The 25,955-nt window shown below is 52.1% G+C and overlaps 2 protein-coding genes across 14 annotated transcripts in view; one reads left to right on the top strand and one right to left on the bottom strand.

Annotated features, from left to right (window-relative positions):
• Positions 1 to 11,092, bottom strand: part of PTPRU (protein tyrosine phosphatase receptor type U) — a 98,805-nt gene extending 87,713 nt beyond the window's left edge. For 5 of the 9 annotated variants that reach the window (XM_074380417.1, XM_074380414.1, XM_074380415.1 and 2 more), the window contains exon 1: positions 10,872 to 11,018. In XM_074380417.1, coding sequence (XP_074236518.1) covers positions 10,872 to 10,944 — 73 coding nt within the window. In that variant the 5' untranslated portion in view covers positions 10,945 to 11,018. Of the gene's footprint in view, positions 1 to 10,871 lie in introns of all 9 variants that reach the window. The other 4 variants (XM_039473876.2, XM_039473874.2, XM_039473875.2 and 1 more) reach the window with 2 other exon arrangements.
• Positions 11,093 to 16,613: 5,521 nt separating this feature from the next.
• Positions 16,614 to 25,955, top strand: part of MECR (mitochondrial trans-2-enoyl-CoA reductase) — a 72,517-nt gene continuing 63,175 nt past the window's right edge. For 2 of the 5 annotated variants that reach the window (XR_012512364.1, XM_010348176.2), the window contains exons 1-2: positions 16,614 to 16,837; positions 24,104 to 24,232. Coding sequence is in view for 4 of the 5 variants with exons in the window: in XM_010348176.2 (XP_010346478.1) it covers positions 16,662 to 16,837; positions 24,104 to 24,232 (305 nt within the window). In the remaining variant the exon portion in view is untranslated. Of the gene's footprint in view, positions 16,838 to 17,336; positions 17,453 to 24,103; positions 24,233 to 25,955 lie in introns of those variants that run through there. The other 3 variants (XM_074380412.1, XM_003937603.4, XM_039474242.2) reach the window with 3 other exon arrangements.

The following is a 25,955-nucleotide window of genomic DNA, read 5'->3' as shown; positions in this document are numbered from 1 at the left end:
CAGTCTGTGCACAAGCCCGGGCAGTGCGAAGATCTGTACTTCATAAAGGCCCATGGAGAGAGGGCTCTGCTGTGCCACAGTGCGGTGTGCCGAGGGTGCAGTGCGGCAGCTTCACGGTGCAGAGGCAGACACACTTACACAATGCAGGGAGCAGAGCATACGGTGTGCACAGTCCTCACCACAGACTCTGGTACAGCATGGCAGAACTGGCCAGGGCCTTGATGCAGCATGGAGATGCCACATCCATCACAGGCATGACCCAGAGCTGCAAAAGGCACAGCGTGCCACTGCAGTGCATTTAGTGGTACACTGGGCTGGCACCTACTGCTACATGATAGGTGTAGGGAGGAATGCCGACACCGCAAGTTCAAGGCTTACTAGTTCAAGCTTCACACATTCTCATGGAAGGCATGCAGCACAGACACACAAAACAGCAGAGACACACAGAGATGAAAAGGATGTGGTGAGTGCAGAAGAAACTCTGGGTATGGCGACCCAGTCTGGAATACAAGCTCACTAAACGGTCCCGAGGAACAGAGTAGGTGCAGACTCAAGGCAGGGGTAGGAAGTGACACGAAAATGGAGTGCAATTAACATGGCGTGTGGAGCCAGTGTGGTGGCTCACACCTATAATCCCAGCAGCTTGAGAGGCCGAGGCAGACAGATCATGAGGTCAGGAATTTGAGACCAGCCTGACCAACACGGTGAAACCCCAGAGCCAATAAAAATACAAAAATTAGCTGGGTGTGGTGGCACATGCCTGTAGTCCCAGCTACTCGGGAGGCTGAGGCAGGAGAATTGCTTGAACCTGGGAGGTGGAGGTTCCAGTGAGCCGAGATCGCGCCATTCCACTCCAGCCTGGGCAACAGAGTGAGACTCCATCTCAAAAAAAAAAAAAAAAAGATGCTGTGTAAGGGCTCTGGGTCCTGCAATCCAGTAGAGTGCATACAACCCAGCAGTGAACAGGTTCGTGCGGGGTAGAGGCCCTGGGCAGTAATGCTGTGCAGCGCACGAATGCGATGTCAGATACTGTGCAGTGGTGCTGCCTTTGCATACCCAAGCCAGTCCTGAAGCCCAAGAAAGCTGTACTGTAGGTACAAACTCCCTAAGTCGTATGCAACGTGGGGCAGTGAGGACACTCAATGCAAAGGTGTTGCCCACCTAGGGCTGCCAGCAAAACCCTGGCAAAGGACACCAGGCTACAGATACCATGGTGGTAGGTCTCTGAAAGGCCAGGACACCACAGGGGCAGCGTTTCAGCAGCAGTGGGGCAGTGCAGGGGCTGGGCCACGAGGTGTAGATCCAGTGCAGTGAAGCAGTGGGACAGAAGTGCTATGTGGGGTGAAGGGCACTGTGTTAGCACAATGCAACCGTGGAATGCATGGGGTCGTGCCCAGAACCTCAGGGAAGTTCACGGTCCGGATGCAATACTGACATCCATGCAACAGTGCAGTGCAGTACAGAGATGCCGCGTGATGCCAAGATGCAATGTTGTGGTAGCATGCCATCTGTTGGCACAGTGCAGTGCTGCAATGTGAGGAGCTATGCCCAAACCTCACAAAAGTCCACATGCCCAACGCAATGTAGACCGCCCAGTGAGGTGCAGAGGTGTAGAATATAAATGCTCTGTGATACAAACATGCAATGTGGCCCCAGAAAACTATGTGTTGATCTCAGATAGTGCTGCCGTGTGAGGGGCTCCACCCAGAAATCCAGAAGGATCCACCTTCGCAATGCAACACTGTGAGAGCAGTATACAAGAGAGCAGCAAAGACACACGTGCAGCAGGACCACTTCAGGATGGAGACATGGTCCGTGGGACCATGCGGAGGCAGAGCGTGCAGAAACTCAGGAGAACCCACACCCTCAGTGCAATGCAGCAATCCCAGTGAGGTAGAAGGCTGAGGCACAGTGCAGCGCCAGGAGGCTGAACCCAGGAACCCCAGAGAGCACATATCCAGAACAGTCAAGGGCCTGGCACACTGCAACAGTGTTGCTGGGAGAGTCACGATGCCTCCCTGTGACACACTGGAGAGGGGAGCTCAGGCCCCGGGAAAACCCTCTGCCTACAGCTCTGCCTGGCTCACCCCATCTGGCTTGTCCCCCTCCCTCCAACATCTTCCACCCCAGTGACTCTCCAAGGGCACAGGATGAAGCCACTGCCACCGACAGGACAGGCCATCTAGAATTGAGCACATTGTCCAGGTATTTATAACTGAGCAGGGCCCCAGCATGCTGGCAGGCAAACAATGAATTCAAATTCTGCTGGTAAAGCTTTCAGACAATTAAAGTACAGCCCCTGGCCCCTAGCCCAGGGCAGGACAGAGGAGAGAGAGAGAAAGACCTATTGGATTAGGCCCTGGGACAGCGGGGGCAGGAAGTAGAATGAACAAGAGGTTAGGAGTCAGAGAAGAGCCAGACTCAGTCAACCTAGCTAGTGACTCCCCACCCACCTCCCCCATCCCCACCACTATTACTCCCTCCCAGGCCTGCACTTCATCGGAAGCCAAGAACAAACTTTTCCGAGCACACAGGATGCCCGCACACATGCACATACACATATCATAACAGTGAGTGAACACTTAACACAGCGCTTACTATGTGCAGGACCTGTTCTAACCTACAGAATCATAACCATAAAACGTACCCTCATGACAAACCTATGCAATGTGTTCTATTATTATCCCCATTTCACAAATGAGAATACTAAGGGCCCAGAGAGGTCAGTAACTTGCCAAAGTATCACACAGCTAGAAGTGGTGGGCCCAGGATTAGAACCCAGACGGTCTGGGCCCTGAACCCAGGCTCTTAACCACCACGCGCTAGACAAACGTATATTGACACAATGCACACCCCCAAGTCCACGTGTACACTCCTGTAAACACACATCCATACACATTCTGAGCAATGCCTTCCACACTCTCTCAGCTGAGGCTCGCCTGACCTATCCGGATAGGTTTCTGATCCCTCCCACTTGTCAACTCTTATCTCCAGCTGTCCCACGTCTCCCTGTTCTCTCCATCACCCACCTGTCCCCCAACCCTCAGCTGTTGCCCCAATACCACCTGTCCCTGCACTCAGCTGTCCCATCCCCCAGATATATCTTTCCCACCAGTTATCTTCTATTCCCCAGGTGTCCCCCAGCCCCAGCTTTAATCTTGCCCTGCCAAACATCCTCATCACCACCCCTGCCCCACACCCTCATCTCAGTGTTTCTCCCCAGCTTCTGCCCTCAAACTTCCAAACCTCAGCAGCCCTCCAAGCCTCCTTTTCCCTGGTCCCTTTCGAGTCATCACAAGGTCCTGTAGTTTGTACCCTGGGAATCTGTGAGACCTTCTGTGTCATCTGGAAGCAGCATCTTCTGAGCTGTCCCCATCAGGGGTCCTCTCACAGTCATTTGCAGGCAATGGCAGCCCGGACCCACAGCCAGATGAGGAGGCATAACCAGGCCATCATGACTATGCTGCAGAGCCCCAGCCCCTGCCTTCACCCCTCCAAGCCTTCCCGGTGCACCCAGAAGCATCAAGATTCAGCCACTTAGTGGGCATCTGCCATGTACAGGCCCTGGGGACCACAGATGACGAAGACACAGCTCAGCCCCCAGGGGCTCCCAGCCTAGTGGGAAAAGGAGACAGAAAACAGCAGTGCATTGTGAGACGTGCACTATGGGAGAAATCTGACCAGCTGCACCAGGAGAGGGCTGGAAGGCCTCGCTGCATCAGTGACAAAGGAGCTGAACTGTGAAGGCTGAACAAGAAGGTAGATCCCCCAGCCCCACTTCGAGGTGAGAAGTGGGGAGGAGCACAGCATGTGCAAAGGCAGAGAGGTGTGAACTGGAAGGGCAGGCTCCAGGATCAGCCATTTGCCTGGTGATTTGGAGCAGACGGTGGATAGGCAGGAGTGGGTCAGTGAAGAAAGGCATTGTGTGAAACTGCTGCAGAAAGAAAGGGCTGGTCGTGCAGGGCCTCACCTGCTATGTTAGGGTTTGGGTTTTGTACCCTGAGTTCTGGGGAGCCTTCAGCTTGGGACAAAGGAGTGGCAGCATCCTATGTCTGCCTTAGAAGCTTTTCCAGCCAGAGGTGCAGTCACAGCATGAGAAACCAAGAGCCTGAAGGCAGGAAGAGTAGAAGCCAAGAAGGCTACTGCAAGAGTCCAGGCAAGAACTAATGAGGCTGCAGAGAAGGGGCCTGGATTGAACAAAACGTTTTTCCACAGCCACTGAGTCACGGTTCATCCACACCAGCTCCGCTCCTAGAGATGCCCAGGCCTCAGGGAAGGTGCTGCCGGCCGCCTCATGCCTCCAGACCAGTGCTGTCCATAGAACTTTCTGAGAGGATGGAAATGTTCTCAGCCTGCAATGACCAGTACAATGGTAGCCACTAGCAACATGTGACTCCTGAGGACTTGAAATCTGACTAGTGCAACTGTGGGATGGAATTTTTGTTTTAATGAATTTAAATGTAATAGCTGGCCAGGTGCGGTGGCTCACTCCTGTAGTCCCAGCACTTTGGGAGGCCGAGGCGGGCAGATCACAAGGTCAGGAGATTGAGACCATCCTGGCCAACATGGTGAAACCCCATCTCTAATAAAAATACAAAAATTAACTGGGTATGGTGGAGTATGCCTGTAATCCCAGCTACATGGGAGGCTGAGGCACGAGAATCACTTGAACCCAGCAGATGGAGGTTGCAGTGAGCCAAGATCGCACCACTGCACTCCAGCCTGGCAACAGAGAGAGAGACTCCGTCTCTCAAAAAATAAAAAAATAAATGTAATAGCCATACGTGACTCAGTAGCCACTGTATTGGAGAATGCAGGTAGAGAACAATTTCCATCGCCACAGAAAGTTCTATTAGATAATGCAGCTCTAGGCTGACCACGGAAAAACAGAACTATCAGGGGCCCTTTCAAGGCTTCTGGCTTTGGAGTTGGAAGAGCGATCAGGAGGAAAGTCCCAGGGAAGGGGCTAACAGAGGCTGAGTTGGGTACATTCCCACCCAACACATCCACACCCCTGGTGGACACATCCTGGATACACGGATGCCCCCACAGGACACAAGGACACCTCCGCCTAAACATACAAATAGACACATGAGACCGGGCGCAGTGGCTCAGGCTGTAATCTCAGCACTTCGGGAGGCGGAGGCAGGTGGATTACCTGAGGTCAGGAGTTCAAGACCAGCCTGGACAATATGGCGAACCCTCATCTCCACTAAAACTACAAAGTTAGCTAGGCATGGTGGCACATGCCTGTAATCCCAGCTACTTGGGAGAATGAGGCAGGAGAATTGCTTGCACCCAGGATGCAGAGGCTGCAGTGAGCTGAGATCGTGCCATTGCATCCCAGCCTGGGTGACAGAGGGAGACTCCATCTCAAAAAGAAAGAAAGAAAAAAAAAGATGGCACCTCACACCCAGACTCACTAACACGTGTATTCAATGACTGGGTCCCTGTTGCTGCACACACAGATACCCCACCCTCAGTTACTCAGACATCGGGGGACCCCTATAACCAGACACCCAGGCACCTGGCCAGCCCCATACCTGGATACAGCATAGAGACACTCCCCACTTAGAACACCCACAAACCTGAGGACTCCCAGACGTGTGGATATGCCCACCTCCAGACCCAGGGATGCTGGGATAGCCTCTGTGTGCACACCCTGATCCTCCCACATGCTGGTACTGGGACATCCACACCTAGATACTGAGACACCACCCATCCAAATAGCTCTGCACCCAACCCCAGGAATGTGATACTTGGACAGCCAGACACCCTTAGCACCAGGCTCCCCAGGGGTCAAAGCAGCTGGTCATCTCCCCACCCCAAACTCAGATCCTGCTCCACCACAATACCCAGACGGCTAGACACCCTAACAGGTCACACATGTGTCCATGCCCCTAGTTACAATCCCTACACACCCCCCACTCTGTCCAGGTGCTGGGGTCACATCTGCACATACCTCAGCCAGCCTCCCCCAACGCCATCTGCAAGGGCCATCACGGGCCACAGTTCTCCTCCCTTCCCTCCAGCGCACAAGCAGTCAGAACAGAGGCTGTGGCCCCACCTGCCCACCCCAAGATCTAGGACTAAGGACTGAGGGAGGGTCTGCCAAGAAGCGTCCCTCCCCCTCCTAATTCAGGGCCCTCCTGTTTCCTCCCCCCGCCTCCCCCCGCTCCCCTCCCCAGCCACTCACACAGATCGTTGAGACTCAATGCCTCACCAACTGCCAGGCCCCATCACAAAAGGCTGAAACTGGGGGCTGGATAGGCCCTGCCAGCTGCTGGGGGTGGGGCCAGAGGCTGGGGGAGGGGCTGGCAGGCAAGAGGCCCGCTCCCTTCTTCCCTTGCCAGGGGCTTAACCTCCCCAGCTCAAAGCTCCCAGATGACACTCTCAACATGGGCTTTTCACAACATAACACCAGCAGAATTTTCCAGATTCCTGGAGGGAAAACCTAGTTCTTCAATCTCTACCTTCAGTGGAATCAGTGCGCCCCCATCTGGCATCTCCACCTCTGAACTTGACCCCCTAAACATTCTTTCATGCCACATATATTTATTCAGACCCGGTGGGCCAGGCCTTGTATCTGGCACTAAGGATTCAGAAGTGAACTAAAAACTCAGTCTCTGTCCTTGGCTTTCAGTCTGGTAAGGGAGACAGCACTAATAAACTGTAATTACAATAATTACAATGCTGTGTAAAAATCCAATCGGCCCCCACTCCCTACTTCCTAGGCTAGGACAGGGAATCACCAAAGAGGGCTTTAGGGAGTGGGTGATGCTTACAGCTGAGAGCCCATCAGGTTGCAGGAGTTCACCAGCAAATAGCTGGAGTTAGAAAGTTCTGCAGAGAAAGCATAGCTTGCCCAAAGGCCCAGACAGGAGATGGCAGGCCATAGGCATTTAAGGCTTTGGTAAGAAGGTCAGGCTGGCCAGATCATAGGCTGCAAGAGAAAGTGACACAAAACAAGATGTGGCTGGGCAGGCAGGCAGGAGCTAGAGCAAGCAACAGGGCCAGGGGTAAGGACGTACCCAGAAGGCAGTAAGGAGCCTTCAAAGGTTTTTAAACACTTTGAGTTAAAACATGTGCTTTAGGAAGATCCCTGGCACCTTGAGGGAAGGAGGGAAGACCTGCCTGCAGGTGAAAGATAGCTGAGAATGGACAGAAGGAGAGAGAGACAAGAGCCTCTGAGAGAGCAGGCAGGATGTTTCAGGATGCAGGAGGGTGACTAGGAAGGGAAAGGGGGGGAGAGGGAGGAAGGGGACACAAGGCACCCCCTGCAACTCTGGACAGGGGCCGTCACAAAAGGCTGAGACTAGGGACTGGGTGGGCCCTGCCAGCTACCGGGGATGGGGAAGGGCCAGCCCAGCCCTGCATGGAAAGGCCACCCCACATGCCCAGCTTAGCTGATGAAAATCATGGAAGGATGGTGGCCTGTCTCCATCAAGCACAATGCTTGCCCTGGGTTTTTTGTTCTGTTTTTTTAGAGACAGAATCTCGCTCTGTTGCTCAGGCTAGAGTGCGGTGGCACAATCATGGCTCACTGCAACCTCTGCCTCCAGGGTTCAAGCGATTCTCCTGCCTCAGCCTCCTGAGTAGCTGGGATTACATGCACCTGTCACCGCACCCGCCTAATTTTTGTATTTTTAGTAGAGACAGGGTTTCACCATCTTGGCCAGGCTGGTCTCGAACTCCTGACCTCGTAATCCACCTGCTTCAGCCTCCCAAAGTGCTGGGATTACAGGCATGAGCCACTGCACCTGGCCAATGCCCTGGGTTTTTTCTGACACCAGAGCTGGGCAGCAGGCTGTCCAGGAGCTCCACATCCCCACCCCAGCCACTGTCACTACTTCCTGCTGACTCCCCTCCCCCAGCCCCAGGGAAAAGGGAGCGTGCCCAAACAAGCCTTTATTGCCCAACCTGAAACCACTGGGCAGCCGCTCCCTCATTCCTGCCATCCACAACTCCAGCGACCAAAAGGACAAAATGAGCAAAAACACAGCAGAATAAATAACTACCAGGTTTGCAAGGCTGAGAAGACGTCACACACCACCCCTACCCAGAAAGCTCAGGAGGCATTCAGGGAGTTGGGCTGACTCTGTCCAGACTGGGGACAATGGGCTATCACAACTATTCTACTCCAGCTTCTGAGTTCATCTCTAAGAGTAACAAAGGGGACAAGGAACTTTAGAAGTGATTTGCCCAAGGTCACATGGACAGCAAGTGGCAGAGGCAGAACTTGAACCTGGCTCCCCCAGCTTTATTAATTTATTTATTTATTGAGATGGAGTCTCTCCCTGTCACCCAGGCTGGAGTACAATGGCACAATCTCGTCTCACCGAAACCTCCGCCTCCTGGGTTCAAGCAATTCTCCTGCCTCAGCCTCCTTAGTAGCTGGGATTACAGGCACGTGCCACCACGACCAGATAGTTTTTGTATTTTTAGTAGAAACGGGGTTTCCCCATGTTGGCCAGGCTAGTCAGGAACTCCTGACCTCATGATCCGCCCGCCTTGGCATCCCAAAGTGCTGGGATTACAGGTGTGAGCCCGGCCCCCAGCTTTAAATCACAGCCTCTGGGCTTTGTAACAACTCTCAAATCCATTTTTTGTTTCCTGGCACTCTCAGACAGAGCCTTACTTTACAAGGTACCTGGTATCCACCAAAAGTGCCATACACCATTATTATGATGGCTATGAGGCAGAAGAGGAAACTGAGGCATCAAGAATAGGAGTAACCTGCCCTAGGCCTCACTCCCAAACTTCAGTTCCTGACAGTCCTCCTGCTGGCAGGACTTGGGGCATTCGAGTGTTCTCGAAATCAAAGTGATGGTGGTAGGTGTGGGGGTGGGGAGCACCGGCTGGGTTTGATCTCAGGGGGAGGCAAAGTTGCAGTAGGACCTAGGAGAGAAGTTGGGGAGGATGGGGAGGGAGGTCGCCTTAGGCATCCTTTCGGGCACCGAGAGGTCAACGGTTAAGCTGTGTCCCATGGCCCCGGAGCTGCAGGGCGAGGCCCAAGAGCTGGCCAGCGGCCGGCGCGAACGCGGGAGCCAGGGGAGTTCCGGCCTGAGATTTCAGAGCCAGGGGCAGGGCCACGTACGCGAGGGGAGGTCAGTTGTCTGGGCCTGGCGACCGAGAGACGGCGGCTCTGCTCCGGCACGTGTCTCGGCTCAGATCCCGCCCCGGGCGTCTCCTGGATACCCGGAGCCCGCGGAGCAGCCCCGCCAGTGGCGGGGGCAGGGGAGGTCACCGGGAGCAGGGCCCCGAAACTCCGCGGGAAGGGGCCGCGGTCTGGGATCCCAGGCCTCAGGGTGGGATGTGGGACACAAGCACACACACCCGACACACCGTCCACACTCCGACACACACAAGGACACACACACACAAGCCCCGTATACACACATGCAGCTGCGCGAACACACACGCGCACGCACACCAAAAGACACCAGACCCCGAAACACACCCGGAGAACGCGACCACACAGCAGACAAGCGCGGAGCCACACGCTCACACCCACACCCACACTCACACTCACGCACACACCTGGCGGTCCGGGCCGGCCGAGTGGCCGCACAAAGTTGCCGGCTCCACCGAGGGAGTGTCCCGGGAGGCCCCGGCGTCTCCCGCGCGTGCTGCACGCCACGGGAGGGGGCGCTGTCCCTCCGCGCCGAGCCAGGCCCTGCCCGCGCCCCGACGTCGCAGCCCCGCCCGCGGAGAGCCCCCGCCCGGCCGCCCGGGGCGCAGCAGCGGCCCGACCACCGCAGGAGCGCCCGCCCGCCCGGCCCTCCCCGCCCGCCGGCCCCTCGCCGGGCCCCCGCCAGCTCCGGCGCCCCGCAGCCACGGCGCCGCCTCGGATCAGCCGCCCGCCAGCGCCGCGCGGAACTTGCGAAACAACAAACAGTCCGACATGCCCGAGGCGGCGGCTGCGGGGCCCCGTCCTCCCCCGAGCCTCGGGCCCGGCCCGACCCGGGGAGCCCAGGGGGCGCCGCCGCGACAACTTGTTCCGGCCCAGCGCGCCACACACGCGCACACGCACACGCGCGCACACACGTCCTGCCACCGCCCCCTCGGGCGGCCCCGGGCCCCGGGCACACTCGCAGCCGCGGCCCAGGCGCGCTCCACACTCGCAACATTCCTGGACGCGCAGCCAGCACACACGGACACACTCGCTCACACTCACATCCGCTCCAGACTCGCTCCCACACACGCATTCCCGGCACACTTGGCATTCACTCGGACCCACGCGGCCCCCGGCGGCACACGCCCAAACCCCAGACACTCTCCACACGTACACTGCGCACGGACACACACGTTCCGGACCCGTTCCCACGCCTTCACACATGTACACGGATCTCACAAGCACACACGCCACACACGCGTTCCCGGATCCACACTCGGGCGGGATCCAGAGAGCACCCCCGGCCACATGCATAACACAAACACACAACGCATTCTCAGACACATACAGCGCCCCAGCCACGGCACGCAAAATGCAAACAAATGCAACACATTAGCAGATACAACTCCCGCAACACAACCAAACTCAGATGCACACTCAACCCACTTGGCCGCACAAACACTACACACCGGCAGACCCACAAGACACTCAGCGCACACCACTGCCTCGATGCACACAACATCCACCCCAACATACTCGCAGACACACTGCACCTTTTCTTGCGCACAGAACTCACCGACACACACATTCGCAGTCACCCAACACCCCGGGCACACAACCGCCCATCCTACGCTCGGACGCACACAGAGAGCACGCTCCTAACGCCCGGTCACCCAACATTCACACTTTCTTCCGAGCTACGCCACGGGCCCCGAGGCTCGGCGGGGCAGGCTCGGTCCGGCCGCCGCGCGCTTACCTGCCGGAGTCTCGATCTCTGGCGCGCAGAGCTGGAAGGTGAGCGCCAGCACCAGCGCCTGGGCACGGGCCATGGTTGGAGCGCCGCCGCCCGTCCCGGGGCCCGGCGCGGGGGGCGCCGCCGCCGGAGCCCGAGCCGAGCCCGAGGCGAGCCGGAGCCGGAGCCGGAGCGGAGCGGCGCGGAGCGGGACTGGCGCCGAGTCCAGAGCGGGAGCCGGAGCAAGCGGGGCGCTGACGTCAGGCCCGGTCGCGGGTTCGGCGGTCTCGCGGCGCTCCCTGCTGGCCGCGGCGGGTGCTGCAGCGGGTCCGGCCGCCCGCTGGCCCCGGCGCGCCCCTCCCCCGCTCCCCGCATCCTCCCGGCCAGGAGGCCCGGCGGCTGGGCCTGGACGCCCACGGACCTCTCCAGGGACCAGGCACCAACACTGCCAGGCGAGCACGCTCATGGCCCACGCCTAGCTCCCGTACAGCGCTCTCAGGGACGGTGACCCAGGGACACACGGGCTCTGTCCCATCCGATGCCTGAATCCCTTCTACCTTGGCGCCTTCAAATGCGTGTTCTACGTATCTCCAAGAACACGGTGCTCATCACCTGCCAAGAGCGGTTGTTGGAGCTTTGGAAACGATTGTTTTTACAAAGTTTTTTGTTTTCATGACGTGCAAGTCTACCTCCCTCACTAACCCTCCCTGGTCCTACTCTATCCTCTGGCTACACAGGTTAAATATATTTGGATCTCTACCCAGAACAAGCCTTTCACTATGATCTGCAAACTTGTTGCTCATTACTATGTAAGATCAGGTACCCTCTGTGTGTTTTACCCACATGGACTTATTTCATCATCACATATTAGGTCTGCAACAATCATATCGCATAAATACTGTTATGCAACAGTATTTAACAGCACCAAGGTCTGAAACAAGGTTGTTTGGTTTGAATTGAATAGGGACTGAGACCTGCCTCCCATCCGGACACCTATTCCTTCAACAAATATTTATTGGGATCTATTCATTTATTCAACAACTCACTCTTGTTGCCCAGGCTGGAGTGCCATGGCGTGGTGTTGGCTGACTGCAAACTCTGCCTCCCGAATTCAAACAATTCTCTTGCCTCAGCCTCCCAAGTAGCTGGGATTACAGGCACCCTCCACCACGCCTGGCTAATTTTTGTATTTTTAATATTTTCACCATGTTAGCCAGACTGGTCTCAAACTCCTGACCTCAGGTGATCTGCCCTCCTCAGCCTCCCAAAGTCCTGGAATTATAGGTGTGTGCCACCTCGTCCAGTCACTGGTAAGTAATTGAGGCTCAATCAATATTGAATGGACAAATGAATGAAAGAGAAATGATTCTAGGCTTCACAAAGATTTTTTTTTTTTTTTTTTTTTTTTTTTTTTTAGATTGAGTCTTGCTCTTTCACCAGGCTAGAGTGTAGTGGCACGATCTTGGTTAACTGCCTCCACCTCCCGGGTTCACACGATTCTCCTGCCTCAGCCTCCCGAGTAGCTGGGACTACAGGCACACACCACCACGCCTGACCAATCTTTGTATTTTTAGTAGAGATGGGGTTTCACCATGTTGGTCAGGCTAGTCTCGAACTCCTGACCTCAGGTGATCCACCTGCCTCAGCATCCCAAAGTGCTGGGATTACAGGCATGAACCACCAGGCATGAGCATGTAATTCATGCTCAATAAACATTGAATGGATGAATGAATGAAAGGGAAATGTTCCTAGCCTTCATGAAGCTTACATTCTAGCGGGAAAGCTCAACAGCAAACATGTACATAAATATATCATTACCGTCTAAGATATGCCCACCAAAGGAAATGAGGGAGCATGATAAAGAAGCTGGAGAAGGGGCATCTCCTTTAGATAAGGTGGTCCAAGAGGGCTTTGTTGAAGAAGTGATGTGGTGACATCTGAACTGAGACCAGAAGCATGAAAAGAAGCCAACCTCATGCAAATCAGTGGGGAGGAACGTTGCAGTCAGAGGGGACAGCCTGTGCAAAGGCAGGAGCTGGTGGGTACAAGCAGCTGCAAGGAAGCCAGGGCAGCTGGCATGGAGTGAGTCGGGGGCAGAAGGGAGCCAGATATAGCTGGACAAGTTGGCAGAGTCTGTAGATCAGGCCAAAAACTATGAGCAAGGAAGGGGCCTGAGATTCAACTCTGAGAGTAATGTGAGCCCACTGAAGTAGAGTCATTAAGCAGAGGAGTAATAAGGAGTAATAAGTTCTGGGCCGGGTGCGGTGGCTCACGCCTGCAATCCCAGCACTTTGGGAAGCCAAGGCGGGTGGATCACAAAGTCAGGAGTTCGAGACCAGCTTGACCAACATGGTGAAACCCCATCTCTACTAAAAATACAAAAATTTGCTGGGCGTGGTCGCACGTGCCCGTAATCCCAGCTACTCAGGAGGCTGAGGCAAGAGAACCTCTTGAACCTGAGAGGCAGAGATTGCAGTGAGCCAAGATTGCACCACTGTGCTCTAGCCTGGGCAACAGAGTGAGACTCCATCTCAAAAAAAAAAAAAAAAAAAAAAGTAATAAGTTCTGATCTCTGGGTTTTTGTTTTTTTTTTAAAGCCCCAACCAGTTTCCTAGAGAATAAACTGCTGAAGTAAGGAAAGCTATGGGCAGATGGGTCTGACCACTGGGCAGTGACACTGAGCAGAGCGTAGGAGTTCAATGAGTATGTAGGCCCTCCCTGTGCCCTGCCTCCACTCCCAGCTGGCTTCACACTGAGACTGGCACACCTTGAAGCGGCCCTGGGGCTGGAGGAGGTAGAGCTGAGCTGAGAGTTCTTGGGCTCTTAGTCTCCTCTCTTGTGAGTGCTGATGAGCTCCACGCTGAGTTGGGCAAGGGACCAAAAGACACAGAGCAGGCAAGAATTAGACACAGAGAATTGAACAGGGGGAGGGAGGCAGAAGCAAGAATAAACCAAGGGGAAACCTTAGAGAAGAAACTAGGATAGATGCTGGAGCAGAGAGGAGCCAGTGAGGCCCACCCAGAAAAGGAAACTGAAGGAGAGAAAACCAGTGAACAGAAGAAGCCACCAAGGGTGCTGTTTGCAGAGGGCTCTTGCAGGAGCCTCATAACAGGAGTTTTACCGTTGATCCCATTTTACACGTGTGGAAACTGAGGTTCAGAGAGCATAGGACACTTGCCCAAGGTCACACAGCTAGTAAAGGGAGGGTGGACCCCGGACTTGAACCCAGATCTGACTGATTCCACATTCCTTTGCTCTTCACGCATGGGAAGACAGCAGAGACTAGAACGGAGGGAGAAAGAGAACGCAAGCAACAGGTGGACAGATGAGAAGAGGACATTCTGCTTTACTTTAAAAAGACCACGAACTTCGATAATTCTTTTTTTTTTTTTTTTTTTTTTTTTTTTTTTTGAGACAGAGTTTCGCTCTTGTTACCCAGGCTGGAGTGCAATGGCACGATCTCGGCTCACCGCAACCTCCGCCTCCTGGGTTCAGGCAATTCTCCTGCCTCAGCCTCCTGAGTAGCTGGGATTACAGGCACACACCACCATGCCCAGCTAATTTTTTTGTATTTTTAGTAGAGACGGGGTTTCACCATGTTGACCAGGATGGTCTCGATCTCTCGACCTCGTGATCCACCCGCCTCGGCCTCCCAAAGTGCTGGGATTACAGGCTTGACCCACCGCGCCCGGCGAACTTCGATAATTCTTGAGAGAAGGAGGAGGAAGGAAAGTCCTGGCCTGGAGCGACCTTCCCAAATCTAGGGAAAAGGAGATGGCACCACAGACAGTTCCAGGCCATGAAGAAATTCAATTACCTGCAACTCATGGAATATTTATGACACCTACACTATGCCAGGCCCATATTGGGTGCTGCTGTCATGGAGATAAATCAAACCTGGCTCCACTCTTGCCTGGAGGGGGAATAAATAAGAGACGATGTACTAAAGGCCATAACACAGGTCCAGGGAAAATACAAGATGACCTAGGGAGTTGGGAAACATCAAAGAAGTGACATCTGAACTTGGAGTTTCTGAGGCAGGGAAGAGCATTTTGGGCTTTCTGAATGGGCTTCCCAAAAATTCAGGGGGGCCAATTTGGTGAAGAAGAGAATGTCGACATCTCAATGTCACCTAGGGAGTTTTACAACAGAGGGTTATGTTGTACTTCCCAGCTCAAGTAGGCCTACGTGTTGCTGAGGAAAAGTGTAAGCAGGACTGGTCATCATGTGTGTGCTCGCACATAAATGTGGGGCCAAGCCTTTCCCCCACCATGGGACACCAACTTTGTCTAATAATGAAAACAAATACAAACATTTATTGAGCACATACTATGAGCCAGACCCCAGTTTGAGGGTTTTACGTGTGATATTTCTCATTTAATCACAATAACCCCCGATAATATTTATCAAATGCTTCCATGTGCCAATCATTGTACTAAATGCTTCAAGTGGATAACATCTCACTTGACCCTCACGACAACCTTGAAACACATAACTGGCATTCCTTCCATTTTAAGAACAAGGAAATGAAGACACTGAGAGGCCTGGTGACTTGTCCGAAATCAAACGGCTGGAAAATGGCAGAGGTAGAACACAAAGCCAGGTTTGCTTGAGTCTAGCCCAAGTCAAAGCTCACTTTGCTGTGCTCTCTTCCTCAGGGGAAAGGCTCTGAGATGCCAAGCTTCAAGTCAATAAAATCCAGAGAAAGGAACTCTTCCTTATCCTTCAAAGCCCTGGCTCAGTATCTTAAAACCTGTTTCCTGGGACACCTGCATCAGAATATTCTTGGGAGCTTGTAAGGATGTAGATTCCTGGAACCCCCATCGGCAAGATTCTAATTCAGTAGGTCTAAGATGGGACCTCGGATTATTTTTATGCACACAGAAGACTTTGAATCACAGGGCTGGCTCCAACAGCACCTCCTCCAAGAGCCCTGCTCCCACCCCTATCCCAGAGCACCTCTCTTCAGACTACAGGATTGCACGCTGGCACGAGCCACAGCTTATCTGGGGTTTTCGTAATGTTCACGTCTTCCCTACATCAAATATAAGACCAGATTCTTCATGGGGCTACACCTTTTTACAAGCATTTCCAGTGAAATGCGGGGGCCTTCTCGTGATTCCTGCCTTTTATCTGAATGCAGCGTTTTTTTCAATGCATTCTCCCGCCCACAATAACATTCCTCTATTATTTCAATCCTCACAACAATCTAGAAGGAGGCATATTATCCCCATTTACCGATGAGAAAACAAATTCAGAGTTTCACTTGCCCACGGCGGCTAAGCTAGGAAGTGGCAGGGCTAGGATTTGAACCTAAGTTTTCTAACTCCAAGCCCCGTACTCCTGCCTCGATAGCAATTTTCGTGTGCTCTCCTCAGCGTAGGGAAGTAAACTTTGCCTCCCTATGCCGTTACATGGTAGTGGAGATTAAGTGAGATCATACCTTAAAGAGCCTGTCTCCGTGAGCACTCAATAAATTATGTGAAGGGTAAACTAAGGCCAGGAGAGTAAATGATTTCCTCCCAATCAAACACCAAATTGCAGGCTGTAGACACAGCTTTGGACCAGCCCCAGACTCTTCCTGTTGAGAGAGCCGCTTTGGCGGCCTCGCAAACCCCGCACCTCCCTCTGGTCCCTTCGGGACCCACAAACCGTTTAGCCAGGCGCCACCACGTGGGCAGCGGAGGAAGGAAACGCCCTTCACAGGGAGCGTGAGGGAGTGGTCACGCGGCGGGGCGGGGCGGGGCGCAGGCGCGTGGTCGCTGGAAGATGACGTAGCCGGGGGCGTCAGGTTCTGTGTTGGTTGGAGGGAGCATGTGGGTCTGCAGCACGCTGTGGCGGGTGCGAACCCCCGGCCGGCTGTGGCGGAGGCTGCTCCCTGCTTCTGGCTGTCACGGACCTGCCGCCTCCTACTATTCCGCATCCGCCGAGCCTGCCCGGGTCCCGGCGCTTGTCTATGGGCACCACGGGGATCCAGCCAAGGTCGTCGAGTAAGAGACGGCGCCGAAACCGGGGAAGGGGACTGGGGTTTCTAGAGGGCTTTAAGACGAGATGTGGACTGGGAAGAGAGGGACAGGGTCCGAGAAATGGGGCAGAGACTAGCAAGACTGAAACTGAAGCCCAGAGCGCTTTGGGTAGCTCAGAAAGACCGTACTTGAAGGTAGTTGAAGACCGAGAGGCACAATTATTAGGATATTAATGGCTGATGTTTATTGATCGACTATTGTGTCAGGCAATCCCATGTTTAAATGGATGCTGTCATTTAATTGTCACAACAATGTTTTAACGTATTTACTTGATTTATCCCCGTTTTGCAGATGAGAAAACAGGCATAGGAGGTAAAATCACTCGTCCAAGGTCACACAGCCAGTAAGCGACAGTCAGAATTTAAACCTATGTCTGACTGACCTGCCTGAGCTCTTACTCTCTTATTTTTTTTAAGGAATTTTTCAGAATACTTTTGCATTCATTTGGATCTTCACTTGTCAGTAAAGAGTAGGTCATAGATCATTGTTTCCAGAGGGCAAGGGACTTGCCCAGAGTGATATCGCTAATAAGTGATTGGAACAGGGACTGGAATCCATGGCTTCTGACTCTAACCTCATGTGAGTTCCTCTCCATTGCACCGTATATGCATGCATCTTGGCTTAGTTAAAAAGAGCTGCTTTGGGGCCGGGCGCGGTGGCTCACGTCTGTAATCCCAGCACTTTGGGAGGCCGAGGCGGGTGGATCACGGGGTCAAGAGATCGAGACCATCCTGGTGAACATGGTGAAACCCCGTCTCTAGTAAAAATACAAAAAATTAGCCGGGCATGGTGGTGCATGCCTGTAATCCCAGCTACTCAGGAGGCTGAGGCAGGAGAATTGCCTGAACCCAGGAGGCGGAGGTTGTGGTGAGCCGAGATCGCGCCACTGCACTCCAGCCTGGGTAACGAGCGAAAACTCCATTACCAAAAAAAAAAAAAAAGAGAGAGAGCTGCTTTGGTGCCATATAGACCCCAAGTATCTATATTTGGTCAAATATAGGCGCAACCTCTTAGTAGCTGTTTGGTCTTAGAGAAGTCACTCAACCTCTTGTTACCTTTATGACTTTGTCCTCCTCCTAAAATTCTGTTTGATCTTAATTCATGCTTTTTGCATGTGGTTGATAAAAACAGTATGTCAGTTGCCAACCATTATAAATTTGCACATAAATAGGCATTCAGTAGGGCCATCGGGGCTGCTAAAGTGGAGCTAAGGCAAAAGCACAGGTCTGGGAATCAAAATACTTGGAATCAAATCCTTGCCTTAACTTGTCCTAGGGCTAGGGCTTTCCATTTGGCAAGTTACTGAGGTTGTCTGAGCCTCCGTTTCATCATCTTTAAAAATGGAGACAGTACAGACGAAGTTCATAGTGGTAATCAGCTAAGATGGGTGTAGTGCTCTCCACCAAAAAACACCTGCAGACTCTCCTACAATACCTTCTTTTTAACTCTGTGATTCCCAGCAACTAGTCTGATCGTTTTCCAAAGGGTAAGCAAATGTGGTATTACTTTAATGGTTAAAATTCAGTCTACGGCTGGGCACAGTGGCTCACGCCTATAATCCCAGTACTTTGGGAGGCCGAGGCGGGTGGATAACCTGAGGTCACGAGTTCTAGACCAGCCTGGCCAGTGTTGGGGAACCACGTCTCTACTAAAAATACAAAAAAAATTAGACAGCCTGGTGGTGGGCGCCTGTAATTCTAGCTACTCAGGAGGCTGAGGCAGGAGAATCACTTGAATCCGGAACACGGAGGTTGCAGTGAGCCAAGATCACGCCGCTGCACTCTAGCCTGGGCTACAGAGCAAGACTCTATCTCAAAAAAAAAAAAAAAAAAAAAAACTTCAGTCTATATGTTTTGACAGGAGGTGAGGATATGCCTCAGATAAATTCAAGGTTGTGCAATCAGCCCAGCCACATCCAGCATTTCAGAAATTGAAAAGAATGTCAAGAAGACACATCGGTCAGTAAACTCCAAATTATGTGTTGATTGTAGGTAATAAAGCATTGTGTCAGGGAAGAATCTCACTGAGGACTGTATTGGAAGGAACTGATACAGCTCTGATGAACACGTCTCCATTTCCAGGAAGGTACCCTACGTGAGAACCATGTAGTGCCTCTCCCACGGTCTTGTAGTTTGCGTTTGCTGCAGGACCTGCCACAAAACAGGTGCTCCTAAAATGTTAGTTCAATCTAAATCTAAATGTCAGGAAAAAGTGCACGTTTTATTAAGTTCTACTGTGATGATGAGGGAGGGCTGGAAAAGTTCAGCAGCTGAATGCAGTTGCCTCCTAATTGATTCCCTCTTGGAGAGCCAGAGAAAGCTGGAACAGCCTGGTCTGTTTGCAGGTACCACTTAGGGGAAAAAAAAAAAAAAAAAAAAAAAAAAAGGCAGCTTCTATTATTTCCTTCTGTGGAACTTAAGTAATTTCCCTTTAGCTCAAAACAAGATACTTCCAGCCAGGCGTGGTGGCTCACGCCTGTAATCCCAGCACTATGGGAGGCCTATGTGGGCAGATCATGGTGAAACCCTGTCTCTATAAAAATACAAAAATTAACTAGATATGGTGGTACATGCCTATAGTCCCAGCTACTCAGGAGGCTGAGACAGGAGAATTGCTTGAACCGGGAAGTGGAGGTTGCAGTGAGCCGTTGAACTCCAGCCTGGATGACAGAACAAGACTTCCTCTCAAACGAAAAAAGATACTTCCACAAAGCATTATATTCAACTCTGGCTTCACAGCACACCATCTGTAGTGCTTTTATTTATTTATTTTTTAATTTGCCCACATGAACTATCAGACAGTTTTTTTTTGTTTTTTGTTTTTTGTTTTGAGACGGAGTTTCGCTCTTGTTACCCAGGCTGGAGTGCAATGGCACGATCTCAGCTCACTGCAACCTCCGCCTCCTGGGTCCAGGCAATTCTCCTGCCTCAGCCTCCTGAGCAGCTGGGATTACAGGCACACGCCACCATGCCCAGCTAATTTTTGTATTTTTTATAGAGACGGGGTTTCACATGTTGACCAGGATGGTCTCGATCTCTTGACCTCTTGATCCACCCGCCTCGGCCTCCCAAAGTGCTGGGATTACAGACTTGAGTCACCGCACCCGGCCCAGACAGTTTTTATTTATTTATTTATTTAGAGATGAGATCATGCCACATTGCCGAGGCTGGTCTTGAGCTCCTGGGCTCAAGGGATCCTCCCGCCTTGGTCTCCTGAGTAGCTGGGATTGCAGGTGTGTACCGCCACACCTAGCTTGACCTATAGTGCTATTAGAAACTACTGTACCTATTCCTAGGCCCCACTCCTAAGGTACTTAGTAGGTCTGGGATGGCTTGGAGCATCTATTTTTTTAAAGCTCTCCAGGTGACTGTGCTGCCCAGGCCAGGCTTGAGAACTACTACCCTATGGTTATAGACTGTCAGACAAGCAGTAATTCTCCACGTGCTCCAGAAGGGCGACTTTCCTTTCTGACCCAGATTCAGGCGGCTTTACTTGTTCTCATATGGACTGAAGCCAGAGACTGGGATTCTCTTTGTAGTCATGTCTTAGGAGGTTTAGGGTAACCACACTGTCACGGAAAGAATCAGGTGTCCTTTATACATCCTGGTAACTGGGTGTCTGGGTCAGGTTACACGAGGTAGGGGTCATGGGACTACCTAGAGTCTGAGCAGAGCATTCTCAGAACTGCTGTGGTTTGTGATGATTGCGCTGTGGGCCAAACCTCTGTGAGCAGGAGGGAGGGAGCGAGGAACAGCCTGCTCAGGTCCGAAGGCTGCGAATTCCTCAAAAGGAGGCATCCAGGTTTCTCCTGTTCTCACATCCCTGTGTTCACTCCTGTTGGCCCCTCAATATTGCAGCTGTTCTCTCCTAAGCAATTTTTCCCTGTCTTTAGTTTCTTTCCCTTTCTTCCAAAATGGGATCCCCTAAATAGTATTTGGGGCTTTTTTATTTTAAAGTTTGAACTGCAGATCTAAGTAAAGTAAGACTGTGCAGAAGAATGCACACATTCAAGAAATTTGAGAGTTCTCCATTGCCACTGTCCCTTGCAAGATTCCCTATCAGATAAGTTCCCAGAAACCCACGGGCCAGGCACGATGGCCCCCTGTAATCCCAGCACGTTGAGAGGCCAAGGCAGGCGGATCACCTGAGGTCAGGAATTGGAGACCAGCCTGGCAAACATGGCAAAACCCGTCTCTACTAAAAACACAAAAATTAGCCAGACATGGTGGCAGGTGCCTGTAATCCCAGCTACTCGGAAAACTGAGTCAGGAGAACCACTGGAACCTGGGAGGCAGAGGTTGCAGTGAGCCAAGATGGCACCACTGCACTCCAGCCTGGGCAACAAAGTGAGACGCCATCTCAAAAAAAAAGATAGTTCCCAGAAACCCTTAGTTCTTCTCTTGCCCTCTTTTTTTCCTGAACGTTCCCTTAGAACTTGGCCATTCTCTGGATCTTCTGGTGAGAACAGCTTTCATTTATTGTATACCTGCTGTATAGCAAGCATTGGGCTAAATGCTCCTAATATATATAGATGTAGGCCTGCGGAAACAATGGTGGTCACCTCGAATGACTTTTCTTTTTTTTTCTTTTATCTGGCTGATCACCCCAAGAGAATGACTTTTTTTTAATAAACTTTTTTAAGTATTTTAAATAAAAAATAGAGATGAGGTTTCACCATGTTGCCCAAAATGATCTCAAACCCCTGAGCTCAAGTGATCCTCTTGCCTCAACCTCCCAAAGTCTCAAAAGAGTTTTGAGAATGAGGTGGACTGTAAAGTTGGGAAAAAAATAGGTTAGAAGAGAAGGTGAAATTGTAGGTCGTTCAGGCATTCCCACGTTTCTATGCATAGAAAGGGCAGCCCCAACCCTGTGAAAAATTAGAAATACTCTTCTCTCTCTCCTCCCCTTTTCAGGATCCTGAGGCTTTTGTAAACCAGCATCCTGATCATCTTGGCTTTCTCAACTGCCTGCTGCTAGTACAAAAATGAAATAAAACTAAGCTGGAAAACCCGTGGATCTAGACCCACTCTGCATTTTTTTTTTTTTTTTTTTTTTTTTTTTTTTTTTTTTTTTTTTTTTTTTGAGACAGAGTCTGGCTGTATCCCCCAGGCTGGAGTGCAGTGGCATGATCTTGGCTTACTGCAACCTCTGCCTCCCAGGTTCAAGCGATTCTCCTGCCTCAGCCTCCCGAGTAGCTGGGATTACAGGCCTGTGCCGCCACACCTGGCTAATTTTTGTATTTTTAGTAGACACGGGGTTTTACTATATTGGCCAGGCTGGTCTTGAACTCCTGACCTCAGGTGATCTGCCCACCTTGGCCTCTCAAAGTGCTGGAATTACACGTGTGAGCCCCTACACCTGGCCTCCCCATTCTGTCTTAAGCCAGATGGACTTTGGAGGGACAGGTGGTGGGGCCCCAGGCTGTGATTCTCACTATAGGGCACTGTTTACTCTCAGGAATTTCTTCTTTTTACAGTTGATATAAAGCAAAACTCTGCAGGCAACTTGATTTTTAAACCCGAATTTTAGTACTTTGGTAACAAAATAGCATTTTGGGTTTGGTGCTGTGTTTAGAGCTCTTTATTGCGGTCACAAATGGAGTGGGAACAGAAGGCGTTGATACTGCAAGTTGGCCAGCATGTATTCTCTGAGGGTTGACTGAGTGCAAGGCACTGAGGGTGCAGAGATGAATCTGATGTGGTCGTTGCTCTCAGAGCCTCACAGCCTAGTCTAAGAGAAGGGCCACCATAGCCTAGTGGGGTAAATGGTGTGATGGGTTATGTTCAGAGTGCTGTGGACACCCAGAAGTTGGGTACCTAACCCCCTTGGGGTAGTCAGAGATGCTCTCTGAAGACACGGTGTAAAGTGAGTGCCCCAGAGATCCAGTGAGCAGTATATGAGGGCAGAAAGTGGAGAAATGTCCCAAGCAGAGGAACCTGCCTGTGCAGAGACCCAGAGAGAAGAGAAAACGTGGTGTGTCTGGTCAGTCCGTGTTTGTTGACTGCCTACGGCGCACTCATGTGTAATCCTGTAAGAAAGGTGTCTGCTGAAACCAACTCAGAGGGGACTACCCTGAGACCACAGGGCTCAAGCCTAAGCAGATTCCACGTCCTATAACTCGTGCAATACCTTCCATCTGGCCTTCAGACTAGGCTGTGCAGTTTAGGGCCAAGCCCTGCTACCCTGGTTTTCTCGTCGCCTCTGAAGGTAAAAGCTGCAGGCACATCCCCTAGGAATTGCACAAAGAACTGGGGTTTTCCCGTCCGTCCAGAGAGTCTGGAAGGAAAGCTACCCCTCTGTGCCGCTCCAAGTTGTTTCTTGCCCTCTCCTAGCGGCTCTGTGGGATGAACTGGCCTTTCTCACCCTCGGTGAGGTGGGAGGGGTCCTCATTTTAGAGAAGGAAAGCAAAGATGACACAAGCTGAACCTGTGGCTCGGGATGTTTCTGGCCTGTGTTCCAGTCCCACCTCTGCCACTGATTACGGCAGTAAGGAAATCACACCGGTCTCTAGCTATCTTCAGGTACTCTTTGATAAAATGAAGGTCAGCAGCGGTAGATACGGACATGGATGCTGTCCCCTCCCCTGTGCCACATGCAGGCCTTCACAGTCCCTTTCCATTGACCTCAAAACCTGCACTCCTGTGTATCCCATTCGCCCAGACGACACTTCCTGCCAAGACAAGACGGAGCCTCAGCGTCCTTCTCAGCATGACACTGGGGCCATGGTAATTATCATGAGACTTGAATCCTCTTTGTTCCAGCAGTTGTCCGGCTCTGACAATTCTATGAAAGTGACGCAGGCATCGACGGCCTGCTCGCCACTGGTTGCTCCAGCAGCCTCCGGGGAGCAACGGTTTGGCTTGAAATCTGGGATCCTTGATTTCACCAAGGACCCCCTTGGCCCTTGGTTGGTTACACAATCAATAGCCCTCCCAGCCTCCAGCCAGACAAGAGCTGCACAGTTGTGTTTTGACCGGTCAAAGAAATCCAAGCAGCTGCAGGCAGGGACTGTGCCCCCAAGAGCTGGCCGTCAGCAAGCTGAGTGACAGACCGTGCTTGTAGTGGAGTTTCCCTGTCGTCAGCAGATGCAGAATATCATGGGGCCCGCAAACTTTTTGGCTCTCTGATTTGAGGGAAAGTAGGGAATTGAGAAGGTTGGGAGAAGGTTTCTTTGCCAACTGGATAGAAACTTCCAGAAGTTACCCTAAGCCTCTGATTTCTTGCGTTCAGAATGACTGTGCTAAAGAGCCGAAAGATGAGTCCTGAACGGTGGGAGTCCTGGAAGCCGGAAGAGACGCAGGGAGGGTGTGGTTGTGTCCAGCACACCAAGCCACCTGCAACCAAGGAGCTTTGCTCAGGGTAAGGAACTCTCCCTGGAAGCCCAGGACTCCCTTACTTAGTTCCCTGGGAGCCAGGCCCTTACAAGCTGTAAGCTGAGGAACTTCATTCCCTCACAATTTCCCAGTTGTGGCCTGCTTATTAATTATTACTCAAATCCTAGAACAGTGTACCTAGCACACCAGGCATTTCGCTGAATCACAGAAGGCAGCTTGCTGGTGACCAGGGGGACTGCAGACAGACGGGGGAGCACCACATGAGGTATTGGTTACCTTCACTCAGTGCCCTGTGATGACACAAACATTCTTGCTTCTCTGCTAAGTAGCTGAGAAAGTCTCTGGCCAGCGACAATCTCTCCCTACCTGTTCTTCCTGCTCAAAATGATATTGACCATTTGATGTACTTGAGTAGAAGATGAAAGATAAGTACAAATGATTGCTAATTAAATGTGGGGCGCAGGAAAGATGTCTTCGCAGAGCTAGCTAATGCCCACCTTACCCAGCAAGTGTAACTGTGCCAGTCCCCAGGGCACTGGCCTCTTTTCTCCCCTCTCAAAAGGCTCTTTCTTCTGCCTGCTTTCGTCTCCCTTGTACTTCCTGTGGCATCACAGGTGTACAGCCTTGGCCTCAAAGGAGCCATTGTGACCTTATCCAGGCTGAGATCTGTCCATTGAGGACAGCGGCATCCCCCCAAGTTGCATGGCGCCATTACACTCACAGAGGCAGGACGCGAACGGTATGGGGCAAGCAATTTGAGATCTAGCCAGGCTGGGTTGGGTGCCTCATTTGTACTCTGAAACATGGCCACTGTTTCCTTTGGCGAGTCTTTTTCTTTTAAAGAACAGGGAAGAAATTGCTATCGTTACACTAGAGGTTTAACTCTTGGAATTCAGGCTTGGTCCCTGTTTTCCCTCCTGTCTCAGCAGAACGGTATCCTTGACGACGTGGTTAGCACTGTCTGCGGGAACAGCAGTGTCTGTGGTATTGATGGCATTCCCTGGGGCAGGCCGAGGCTGGCCTCCCTGGTGAGAGGCACCTGAACCCCCCTAACTCCCAGGCTTGCAGCAAGTGTGGGGCCTGCCCCGCCCCCATCCACCTGTGTTCGCAGCTTCAGTGTAATTTCCCATCGCCTAGACCCTCATCCCTGCTTGGCCCTCTTGACTCTCCTTCCCTCCCACTTCTGTGCATCTCAAATGCAGAGCTGATATTTGTGTTCTCCCCAGAAGACAAAGAGGAGGACGGGGGCCCAGAGCATCGTTTCTCAAACTGCTGTTTGAGGCAGGCTGTGCCGTGAAAATACTGTAGTGCTCCCAGCCCGCGTTAAATCTGGAACACTCTGGATGGCACAGGCTACAAGGGTTTCTTTACTCAGGGGCTCCTCAGGGCCTTTTGAGTGACATATAGTCAGAATCTTGAAAGAGGGGCGTAGTAAGCAGCATTTCCTAAACACATTGGATCCCAGGAAATACCTAACAGTATCTCCAAGAAAAAAATCAGCACACACAGTATAGTGAATGCTGGCATAGTATTGAACAGCCTGCATTTTGGAGTCTAGCTTAAGATCAAGACCTGCCACTTAACACTTGAGCCAGTTATTTCTCTGAGCCTCAGTTTCCTCTCCTTCAAATTGGGGTGATACCACCCTCCACATAGGCATTTTGAGAACTGAACGGCATCGTGTATGTAAAATGGTAAGCATACTTGGAGCCCAGTAAGCCATCGACATAAGTTGTCATTTCACTGTT

Source organism: Saimiri boliviensis, chromosome 11, assembly GCF_048565385.1.
Source record: "Saimiri boliviensis isolate mSaiBol1 chromosome 11, mSaiBol1.pri, whole genome shotgun sequence".
NCBI lineage: Eukaryota > Metazoa > Chordata > Mammalia > Primates > Cebidae > Saimiri > Saimiri boliviensis.
This window is presented reverse-complemented; position numbering and strand designations above follow the sequence as displayed.